We start from the raw sequence: 12,327 nt of genomic DNA, 5'->3' as shown, positions 1-12,327 counted from the left end.
TTGTGTGTTCACTTCTTTTGTGAGATCCACCTTCTCAGCTTCCTTTTTCAGATTACTCCAGTACAGGAATTTCCTGGGAAGATCACCCTATCTACTGTTTTGCTCTGTGAGTACTGAGATACTCTCCAGCTGAGTACAAAATAAAACCTCAGACCATGCTGACCTTGAGGGTTGATGCTGTACCATTTGATATCAGCTGGAAGCTTGTGAGAAAGATGATGTCATAAAGAAGCCACCTGCTTATAAATGGTCAGGCAGAAAATGCCCCTTTAGTGAGAATACTCTGCCCAGTATGTCCTTGCAATAGTGGACAGTAAACTGGACATAAAGACATTCTTTGGGGCACTGGATAACTGAAGGCAAAAACATAAGTATAATCTTCCAAGACCCTTTATGAACTGAAATTTTATTTTATTTTTTTTAAATATATTTTATTGATTTTTTACAGAGAAGAAGGGAGAGGGATAGTTAGAAACATCGATGAGAGAGAAACATCGATCAGCTGCCTCCTACACATACTGGGGATGTGCCCGCAACCAAGGTACATGCCCTTGACAGGAATCGAACCTAGGACCCTTCGGTCTGTAGGCCGACGCTCTATCCACTGAGCCAAACTGGTTAGGGCTATGAACTGAAATTTTAATATCTAATAGGGAAAACTATCCATTAACTTTGATCTACTCAAACAAAATACAGTTTTTTTAAAAAATATTTATCTTAAAACTATTTACAGGACAAGAACATATTAGCACAGTCCAGTTGAGTAACCCTGGCAGAGTCTCTCTTGCCACGGTGACAATGATTATCTCGCAGGGACAGATAAAGTTGAAAGGGAAAACACGAGTAAACATTTACTGAACACAAGCCCTATGAAGAAAGAGCTACCAGATGCAGGAAACTACAAAATATGGGGATAAAGCATTTCCAGAAAGTCCAGGGAATCAGAAAATAATAACAATAAGAAGACAACAAACCAGTTGGTTGAGGTTTCAACCTAAGGGGTCTAAGACTCTCAGGTCCCCATTAGAATGAATCAGGACGCGTCACACATCACTCTACCTCGGTCTCCCATCGTTCATCTTATCCCCAAGTCCAATGCAGCTCTTGAGGGGGTGGGAAGAGGCAGGCAAACAGTGCAGGGCTTGTCTCTCATATGAAGCCCTCCCTCCCCAGCAAATTCATGGGACTCAAGAGACTCTTTTGTTGTTGCCTCATACAGAGCAAGTTTGGTTAACCCACGGAACTCATGTCAGTTAGGACTTTCTGACAACAATGACATCGGTCGAGTTTCCTGGAAGATTGAGGAACTCACCTAGGGCATGGCTACAGCTCCGGCAGGATTCTGTTAGGCTGACAATCATCTGCTGCAGATCAGCTCTGGGGGGAGTGGGAGAAGGGTTGGGGTTTTTCCAGCCATTGCATTTACAAGACTCCTCGGCCTAAAAAAAAAGAGAGTAAAAAGAAAGACAATTATTATGCTACAGGCAGGAACAGACTGAATGTTTTACGTGAGAACGATACACACTGGCTCTGTGACACCTACCCTCTCCACTCCTAACTTTATAATTTTCTAAATATGCACAAGCAACAAATAGAGAGAAAACACAAAGAGGGTGTCCAATTCAAGCATTTTGGGTTTTGTTGTCGTTTTGTGGGTTTTCTGGTGGCTGGAATCCAAGTACCGCAGCTCAGACAACACACCCGGACTCTTTGGTACCAATGCCCCGAGCAAACGCCCATGGAGTGGCCCGTCCCAAGGGCATCCGTCCAAAAAGCTTCCGAAAGCGACTAGCCCAGGGGTGGGCAAACTTTTTGACTCGAGGGCCACAATGGGTTCTTAAACTGGACCGGAGGGCCGGAACAAAAGGATGGATGGAGTGTTTGTGTGAACTAATATAAATTCAAAGTAAAGGAGCGGAGGGGAGAGCAAGAGAACCGGATAGAACAGCCGGATCCGGCCCGCGGGCCGTAGTTTGCCCAAGGCTGGACTAGCCAGACTCCTGAGGTCCCTGAACACAGCTGGGGCCCAGGCCATGGGTGAGCCTTGCTGGCTCCACGGCTCCAGCTGCAGGTCTGTCCCATGGACCGGAAGGGAAACGCGTGGAAATGAAATTAGCAATCCAAGGGACATGAAGAGGGACACACCCAGCTGAAGCCACACTTGCAGGCTCTTCCGAGTCCTTTGTGGGCTCCTCGCTTTAGAAATGGAGAGGGCCTTGTTACGCAGTCTGGGATTTCCACCTGTGTCTATTTCCCAGGTCTCCCGTATAGAACACTCTTACTTTAGCAACACTCGATAGAAACATTCCTTCACCTTTTCCACAAACTCTTCCCACGTCCCTACCTTCTTAGAGAACAGTGAATGTGATTTAGCCTTTTTGTGGTGACTTAGGTTATGAAATGGAGGACAAGCATGGGAAGATATCAATTATTTCCAATTACTCTACCAAGCTGCCACATTGAGTACTTCCGGGGTCCTAAGGATTGACAGGCTAGCATGCTTACATTGAAGGATTCCAGCCATTTATAATTCTTCCACGCATTACCACTCCACTGCTCTCCCATTTACTTACTACTTCAATTCTGCTGTGGTTGGGAAACCAGAAAATGTTAGGATAACATGTAACATGTGCTGATGCATTCTGGGTGAGAGCCTTCTATGCACACTGTCCAATATGGTAGCCACGAGCCACATATGGCTACTGAGTACTTGAAATGTGGCTAGCCCAAATTGAACTGTACTGTAGATGTGAAATACACACCAGACTCCGAAGGCTAGTGCAAAAATGAAATAAAACACCTCATTAATAATCCTCACATTAATTATATGTTGAAACATTGGTATTTTAGATACATGGCGTTACGCAAAGATATTAAGATTCATCTGACCCGTTTGTTTTCGCTTTTGTAATGTGGCTACCGGAACATTTAAAGTTACACATGTGGTTCACATTATACTTCTACTGGACAGCACTGGCCCGTAAAACAAATTGCATAGATTCTTGAGTTAGATCATTGAACCCTCAGAGGTCTTTTCTCCCCGCGTTGGTTCCCCACCCCACCCCCTGCCGCGCACCAGCTTGCTGAGCTTGCCGAAGTTAGCAGAAGTCTGACTTGCAGAGAATTACAGAACGGCTGCTGCTTTGACCTCATACAGAAAGTTCTCCCAAAACAGGGATAGTTTCTGACGTGTGTAGATGTGTGACGCGTAAAAAGAATAAATAACTGGCAAGGCAAGAAGGGTCAAGGTGGAAGAAGGAAAATCCTTCCCAGTGGGCCCCGGGCATCTAGCCAGCCTAACCTGATTGCTTTTCACAGTTCATCACAGTGAACAAGGAGAGGCAGGACCCAAAGGAGGACCTTACATCAGCAACCACAGCAGCACAGCCTCTGAAGCCCAATTCAGCCTCTCTTTTGTTTGGCCAGGCATCAGGCAGGACCTGGCTGCTACCCGCATTGCTTGGTTACTAAGCTGAACTGGGCCTTGAGATTCTCTGCAAGGAGCCCTCCACCTCTTCTGCAATTGGAAGGATCTCAGAGGCCGTGTTCTTGAGGAAGACTCTCGTGTGAACTTACACCCAAGAAAGCAGCCCCACAGTCTTTGTAGAAACAGAGGGGACCAGCCCTATTGTGGACCACTCCTTTCGTAAGAGTGGAATAACTACTTCAAGGGCCTCCCAAAGTCTCCAGCGTTTCTGAGCAAACTGGTTTGATCTGAGTGCCCTTTCCAAAAAGGCCTTTGGTTAGAGAAAGAAAAATGATGACAAAACAGTCCCAACAAATCAATTAAGTACAGCAGGTCAAACCTCAAAGGAAAAAACTGTAATAGCCAGAGACTTTGAGTTTGGAGAACAGCAGTCTAAGCCTAGGAACTACTATGCATGTTGCGTTATGAGATAAGAGACCAGTGAGGCTCACCAGAAGCAGTGTGACCAAGGGGAAAGGTGTGTGTGTGGGGGGGGGTGGGGGCGGGATAACTCCCTTGTGTTAGCATTTTCTAGGGTTTTTGTGAAGAGGACACAACATATGTAGTTTAAAATTCCTAAATTATCGCTTTAAACAAATATATTATAAATAAAATTACCCTTCCCTTTTTTTATTTATGATATTTATCTTAAAAATTAAACCTAGTCCTGCCAAAACCGGTTTGGCTCAGTGGATAGAGCGTCAGCCTGCGGACTGAAAGGTCCCAGGTTCAATTCCGGTCAAGGGCATGTACCTTGGTTGCGGGCACATCCCCAGTAGGAGGTGTGCAGGAGGCAGCTGATCGATGTTTCTCTCTCATTGATGTTTCTAACTCTCTATCCCTCTCTCTTCCTCTCTGTAAAAAAATCAATAAAATATATTTTTAAAAAAACATTCAACCTAGCCCAGCTAGTGTGGCTCAGTGGTTGAGCTTTGACCTATGAACCAGGAGGTCATGGTTCAATTCCAGATCAGGGCACATGCCCAGGTTACGGGCTCCATCCCAAGTAGGGGGTATGCAAGAGGCAGCCGATCCGTGATTCTTTCTCATCATTGATGTTTCTATCTCTCTCTCCCTCTCCCTGTCCCTTCCTCTCTGAAATCAGTAAAAATATATTCTTAAAAAAAATTACATAGATTGGTACCACAGATTATTATGCCACCTTTATGGAGAATAAGGCTATTTGTACTGACATGGAAAATGTCTTAAGTCCTTGTGAATGGCAAAAAAAGCAAGCTATGGAACAATATATAGCATATAAGTAATTATGCTTTTTAAAAATATATGAGTTGCCCTAGCTGGTTCGGCTCAGTGGATAGAGTGTTGGCCTGAAGACAAAGATCCCAGGTTCGATTCCGGCCAAGGGCACATGCCCGGGTTGTGGCCTCGATCCCCGGTAGGGGGCGTGCAGGAGGCAGCCTATCAATGATTCCCTTTCATCACTGATGTTTCTATCTCTCTCTCCCTCTCCATTCCTCTCTGAAATAAAATATATTTTAAAAAAATACATGAGTAAACAATTTAAATATATATGTATGTGAATATATAGAGGAACCAGATAGATACATACTTATGTAGGGGGCAAGAGTGGGGTAGGGGAAGGGACATTCACATTGTACTATGTATTCTTCTCTATGATATTCATATTCACAGACTGCTTGCTAATTTTCTTTAACACTGATTCACCTGAAGAAAAAAGTTCCGATGACAGTAACAACAGCTCAGCATAAATCAGTTGGTGCGAGGGATGGTAGAAACCTCATCCTTATCACAAACCACATTTAAGAATTCAAGGATCTAAAACATTTCTCCCTGTTGAGTTGCTTATAAAGCCTCTATCCCCTCACTGAGATCCATGCCAAAAAATAACAAGCTTACAATTCTTGGAGAGACAACACAGATTTTTAAAGATTTATAAATTTTCATTTCATTATTGCAACAGACTTACAGCAATCAGCCCAGAAAGAAATTTATGCCATTTCTTGTCTTAACTTGGCAGAGAATAATGGCGGCGTTCGTGGGGGCAGATAAATGGGTGGGTCACAAATCTCCTGGCAGGGAGACTTGTAATAATAAAGCCTTGCATTTCCCCTACTCAATATAAAAATGTTACATCCCAAACATCAACCACACTTATTGATGTGTTTGATGAATTCTACCAACAATAAACACTTAGGCTTAAAAATGTAACTGAATGCCCTAGCCAGTTTGGCTCAGTGGACAGAGCGTCGGCCTGCGGACTCAAGGGTCCTGGGTTCGATTCTGGTCAAGGGCATGTACCTTGGTTGCGGGCACATCCCCAGTAGGAGGTGTGCAGGAGGCAGCTGATCGATGTTCCTCTCTCATCGATGTTTCTAACTCTCTCTCCCTCTCCCTTCCTTTCTGTAAAAAATCAATAAAATACATATTTTTTTAAAACGTAACTGAATTACTTTCTTTCAAAACTGGCTAACTTGGCTTCCTCCACTGAGTCTTGGGATCCCAGTAGCTTTTACAAAAGTAGATTTTTATTTCTTTTGTTCAGAACAATGGAGACTTTTTCCAAATGAATAGAAAATTCCCTAAAAACAAAGAGGAGGATGAAGGGAGAGAGAGAGGAAAAGAGTGAGGGAGCAAACACAGGGCAAATACTGAGGAGTACAAAAGCCTTGTCAGACACACAGCACTCCAACCAGGCCAATACATGGCAGCCAGCCACACGTGGATACCAAGTCTTTGAAAGGCGGTAGGCCCAAGTTCAGATGCGCTTGTTAAGTGTAAAATACTGGATTTCAAAGACTTAGTACCCCCCCCCCCAAAAAAATGCTAAAATATCTCATTAAAAATTCTTTTACAGTGATTACATGTTATAATGCTATTTTGATATTGGGTTAAATAAAAGATGAAATTAACTAAATTTAACTGTTGATTTTTCTCATTTTTTTAATGTGTAGTGGGTTCAACAGTGTCCCCCAAAGTTCACGCCCATCTGGAACCTTAGGATGGGACCTGATTTGGAAACAGATATGATTACTTAGGGTTCTTTTTTTTTTTAATATATTTTTATTGATTTCAGAGAGGAAGGGAAAGGTAGCAAGAGATAGAAACATCAACGATGAGAGAGAATGACTGATCGGATGCCTCCTGCACGCCCCCTACTGGGGGTCGAGTCACAACCTGGGCATGTGCCCTTGACCAGAATCAAACCCGGGACCCTTCAGTCTGCAGACCAGCGCTCTATCCGCTGAGCCAAACTGACGAGGGCTACTTAGGGTTCTTGAGATGACATTATCCTGGATTTAGACTGGGCCCTAAAACCAATAACTGATGTTTTTCTAAGAGAAAGGAGAGAGAGATTTGGACACCTCAAGTCACAGACACTCACGGAAGGCAGCCATGTGAAGCAGAGGCGGAGACTGGAGTGCTACATCTATGAGGAACAGCAAGGATGGCCAGGAGCCACCAGATACCACGGAAACGCAAGGAAGGATTCTCCCCAGAGCCTTCAGGGGGAGCAGGCCCTGCTGACACCTTGACTTCAGACCGCTGGCCTCCAAATCTGTGAATTAAGGAACTTTCTGTTGCTTCACCCACCCTGTTTGTGATCATTTATTATGGTGACCCCTGGAAACTAATATATCTGGCTATTTTAAAATGTTAAGTTACATGTGGCTTATATTATATTCCTATTGGACACCACTCTACTAGAGTTTAAAAGGAATCCACGCCCCAAACCCAAGTCTTCACTACAGACCCCAACAACTTAATACAAAACAGTCCCAACAGTTCCTAAGTGGTTCTAAGTGGTTCAAGATATTCCCCATTGAGATAGTTGAAAGTCCCTGGGGCTTTGCTCACTTGTTTTAGAATGTGTTTGGGTAGGGTATGAAAAGTACTTCCTACAAGTGTACATATGTCATGCAACACTTTGAAACCCAAGTGCATAACATTTTTAATGCATGTGGGACTTATTGCCCAATTTACTAAAGAGGACACACTTAGTCCTTTAGAAAGCATTCAAACACTACCCTTTAACTGCCAGCAAAGCATTTCCCACCAGACGTTCCAAATTGCTGCCACCATGCCCTTGGCCTTGGCCTTCATATCGCCCGTCCATATGTTCAGGCCCAGCCACTGTTCTTTGAGATAAGAGGTCTCCCTTCAAAACACCTTTCCCATGTCTCTCCTTAATGAGGCAAGACAGCTGCCGCCTCAAGGAACTCCCAAGGGGAATGGCCTTGCCGCTTTAACAAAGTACCAGCTGAAGGACAGCCTTTTAGGGAGTATGCTGCCAAGCCAATTACTGCAGCAGCTAGCAACCCAGGCTCAAGGAGGGGAAGGCTGCCCAGATGACTTCACCTACCCCCAGAGCAAGTCCCTGTAGACGGGGCAGAACCACACAAGAAAAGGCCACCGCACTGCTTTCGGTGGGGCTAGGATTCAAATGTTTATGCCACCACAGGATCCAGGGTTAGGGGTCAAGAGAATGCAACAGACTTCGTCATAGGAGGCAGAAGCCAGGATGGATGGTGAGAAGGCAGCTAAACTAGATAAACAAGTGATCGTGACCCAGATGACAGACAGGGAAGCAGGGCGCCTGCAGTTCACTCGGTATGAATGAGTAAGATGGGTGTGAAGATATTTGGGTAACATCCAGAACAAAAGAAAGACAGCCAAGCTGTCTAGTAAGATTCTGTCATGCTTAACATACTGGGAAGTCATTATTTACTGGAATACTTAAGTCGGTGACAGGGATGTCCCACAGCAAGAATACACTGACAGGAAATTTATGGAGTAGAACTGTGAGTTCAACACTTAGTAAGCACCTAAAAGGAGAAATGTGCTTGAGTATTTGTGAGGAAGGTATTAATTATCCCCATTATTCAGAAGACCTAAGATTCTGAGGATCTAAGAGACTTGCCTGAGCTTATTCAGTGCACCCTGCAGGAGAACTGAGTGCAGGCAGATAATTGGGCCTGGGGTTGTGCATGGCCCTCACTCTATTTTACTATCTCTCTGATCCAGGCTGCATAATGACAGAATGCTTAAAAGCCAAGGACCAAAACAACGGTGAGATACAACTTCACACTGATGAATGATGTTGCTGTGCACATCCGTGTGTAATCATTGTGTGGATGCATGTTTTCATTTCTCTTGGGTTAGAAAGTAGGAGTGGGTTTGCCGGGTCATGTGGTAAAGTTATGTTTAACATTTAAAAACATTTTATTTTAGTTGTAAAATACACATCGTGTCCAACCTGGAGCAGAGAGTGGAAAGAACCTGATTGTCCATCAATGGGCAAATGCATAAGCAAAATGTGGCACATCCACATACTGGAATATCACTTGGCAATAAAAACAATGAAATGCTAATACATGCTACAACGTGGATGAATCTCAAAGAGCATTATGCTAAGTGTAAGAAGCCAGTCACAAAAGACCACATATTGTATAACTCCATTCATATGAATGTCCAGAAGAGGTCAATTTATAGAGATAGAAAGTAGATTAGCAGACTGGGGCTGGGCCACAAATGGGGTTGACCACGAATGAACGCAAAGATATTTTGGGGGTGATAGAAACTTTCTAAAGCTGGATTATGATAATTATACAACTCAGTCAATTTCCTAAAAACCACTGAACTGTACACTTAAAATCGGAGAATTTTATGGCATAGCAATTATACCTTGATGAAACTGTCTTTTAAAAAGGCAAGAACTGCCCGGCCAGGCATGGCTCAGTGGTTGAGCATCGACCTATGAACCAGGAGGTCATGGTTCAGTTCCCGGTCAGGGCACATGCCCGGGTTGCGGATTCTATCCCCAGAGAGGGATGTGCAGGAGGCAGCCGATCAATGATTGTCTCTCACCATTGATGTTTCTAACTCTCTCTCTCTCTTCCTTTCTGAAATCAATAAAAGTATATTTTTTAAAAAAAATAAATAAATAAAAATAAAAAGGCAAGAATTGCCCTAACTGTTTTGGCTCAGTGGATAGAGTGTCAGCCTGCGGACTGAAGGGTCCCGGGTTCGATTCTGGTCAAGGGAACGTACCTTGGTTGGGGGCTTGATCCCCAACAGGGGGCATGCAGGAGACAGTTGATCGATATTTCTCTCTCATTGATGTTTCTAACTCTCTATCCCTTTCTTTCTTTTTTTTTTAAAAAAAGTAGAGCTCATTGCATAATTAATCTTTTTTTTTTTAAGTATATATTTTATTGATTTTTTACAGAGAGGAAGGAAGAGGGATAGATAGTCAGAAACATCGATGAGAGAGAAACATCGATCAGCTGCCTCTTGCACACCTACTGGGGATGTGCCCGCAACCAAGTTACATGCTCTTGACCGGAATCGAACCTGGGACCCTTCAGTCCACAGGCTGACGCTCTATCCACTGAGCCAAACCGGTTTTGGCCTCTCTATCCCTTTCCCTTCCCCTCTGTAAAAATCAATTAAAAAATAATAAAAAGGCAAGAATTGCAAGCAACTGAACCAGCACTTCAAATATGGATCTTCTGCAAAGTGGTCCCAAAGTGCATCCCAAAATGGAGGGTTAATTTCTCCTCATAAATTGAAGAGCTTACTTAATCACATTTGAAAAAGAAAAGAAAAAAAGACCAGCTCTTGGTGGTCCTGTCTGTCCTTTTCTGATCTAAAAAAAGTATCGTAAGTCCCAGTGTCTACGTGGCCATACCTCCGCTGTCAAAATTTGCCTGGGCCGGAGAGAAATAGCAAATACGAGAAATAAGTGAGTCATAAAGTAGGTTGCCCTGTTTTCACAATTAGTGGAGAGTTTGAAACAATTAAAGCTTGCTAAGAATAAGGCCGTGTGGCTGGCGTTCCTTTTGGGCTCCCTCCCTCAACACCTTTGACTTACTGACATCCAACTTTCTGACATGTTCGCAAATCCGCTTGAGCTCAGTTGAAATCTAACGTGGATTTCTATACAGTGAATTACAGTGAATCCAGTTCCCCTCCTTGAATTGCAGTATAAAATATAAGCTACAGCTCAGGGTGAAGGAGGGGAGACTAATAATTTCTGGAAATGACTAAAAGGGGTGAGGAGTGAGACTGGGATGGGGAGGATTGGGGAAAGAGGGTTTACATTTTCATTTGCTACCACCGTGAGTGAGCTGCCTGAATTTTCCTCTTAGTGGAGTGCATATATTACTTAGATAAAAATCTTTTAATCCTATGTTAAAAGCACACCACCACCTGCAGTCTGTCCTATGCAGTTGTGATCGCAATAAATCTTCTCTTTGCAAGTGAACTGCTTTGGAAGCAGTGTGAGTAAGGCTCTTGTGATGTGCAACCCTGCTTCTCGAACTTGAACCCACTCAGGAATGCCCTAGGAAATCTTGTGGAAATGCAGACTCAGGTTCAGCAGGTTCAGGGTGGGGCCTGAGGTTCTGCATTTCTAACGAGTTCCCACATGAGGAAACACTGTGAGGAGCAAAGATGTGAAGGGGGCCCTAACCGGTTTGGCTCAGTGGAGAGCGTCGGCCTGCGGACTAAAAGGTCCCAGGTTCGATTCCGGTCAAGGGCATGTGCCTGGGTTGCGGGCACATCCCCAGTAGGAGGTGTGCCGGAGGCAGCTGATCGATGTTTCTCTCTCATCGATGTTTCTAACTCTCTATCCCTCTCCCTTCCTCTCTGTAAAAAATCAATAAAATATATTTTTTTAAAAAATGTGAAGGGGAAGAAAACGTCTGGTGGATGTGAGTATCCATACCGCTCCCCTCTCCCCACATTATCCTTCCATATCCTTCAACTGAAAGGGCTAAGTCATCCTTTCCAGGACATAAACCCCATTTCTGTCTCCACTGGGTGACAATCCTTCCAGGTCACCCAGTTATACACGGAAGGCCAGCAGACACCACCAAACCATGATTTGAAACTGGGATTTTAGAAATCCGGGGATTTTTGGCACAGGTGAAAAGAAGGAAGTGGGAGTGGGGGAGGAGGTCTGACCTCAAGAGATCAGATATGCATGGTATTGAAAGTGAAAACAGACTCCAAGGGAAGAAAAGATCACCCTTTTCTAATTCAGTAGCAGATTTATCTCTGAACACCTTAATTACGGGTGCCATTTGGGTCTGGAAAGCCACAAGAAACAAAAATAATTGAACAGAGTGGTCAAGGATACAGAAAGAGAATAGAGTTGAAGAAATGACCTGGGGCAAAACAAACGAGGTAAAACACCCCGTGTGAGAGCTTCCCCGTGCTAAGATTAGTCCAATAGCAAAGCAACAGAACACCATGTGGACAGCCTTGCCTGGAAAAAAACGCCTAGTGCCTAGGCTGGAGGTGAATAAGGAGCTGTCCTCTTTATGCTAAACCAGAGGCCCAGTGCACAAAATTTGTGCATGCGGAGAGAGGGGGGGAGGGGGAGGGGGGAGGGGGGAGGGGGAGGGGGAGGGGGAGGGGGAGGGGGAGGGGGAGGGGGAGGGGGAGGGGAAGGGGGAGGGGGGAGGGGGGATCCCTCAGCCTGGCCTGTACCCTCTTGCAGTCTGGGAGCCCTCAGGGGAGCAGGCCTACGCCAGCAGTGGGACATCCTTAGCGCTGCTGTGGTGACAAGAGGGGCTCCCGCCACTACCGCTGCACTCACCAGCCATGAGCCCGGCTTCTAGCTGAGCGGTGCTCCCCCTGTAGGAGTGCACTGACCACCAAAAGGCTGTTCCTGTGTTGAGCATCTGCCCCCTGGTGGTCAGTGCGCATCATAGCGATCGGTCGTTCCACCATTCTGTAGAATTGCATATTAGCCTTTTGTTATATAGGATAATCAGGTCAGACTGAATCAATGACCCAAGGACCCTCAGGCATTATCTCAGAAGGTGCTAGAATGACTCCAGTGCTACCAAATGTCCTGGGGGGGGGGGGCATAC

General features: G+C 44.7%; 1 protein-coding gene across 1 annotated transcript in view; it reads right to left on the bottom strand.

The window, feature by feature from the left end:
- Positions 1-12,327, bottom strand: part of KAT2B (lysine acetyltransferase 2B) — a 97,122-nt gene that overhangs the window by 71,140 nt on the left and 13,655 nt on the right. Inside the window, exon 2 of the mRNA XM_080672269.1 lies at positions 1,313-1,439. Coding sequence (XP_080528395.1) covers positions 1,313-1,439 — 127 coding nt within the window. The remainder of the gene's footprint in view (positions 1-1,312; positions 1,440-12,327) is intronic.

The sequence above is a fragment of the Plecotus auritus genome, assembly GCF_963455305.1.
Source record: "Plecotus auritus genome assembly, chromosome: 6".
Lineage (NCBI taxonomy): Eukaryota > Metazoa > Chordata > Mammalia > Chiroptera > Vespertilionidae > Plecotus > Plecotus auritus.
The sequence above is the reverse complement of the archived record's forward strand: the minus strand, read 5'-3'. Positions and strand labels throughout refer to the sequence as shown.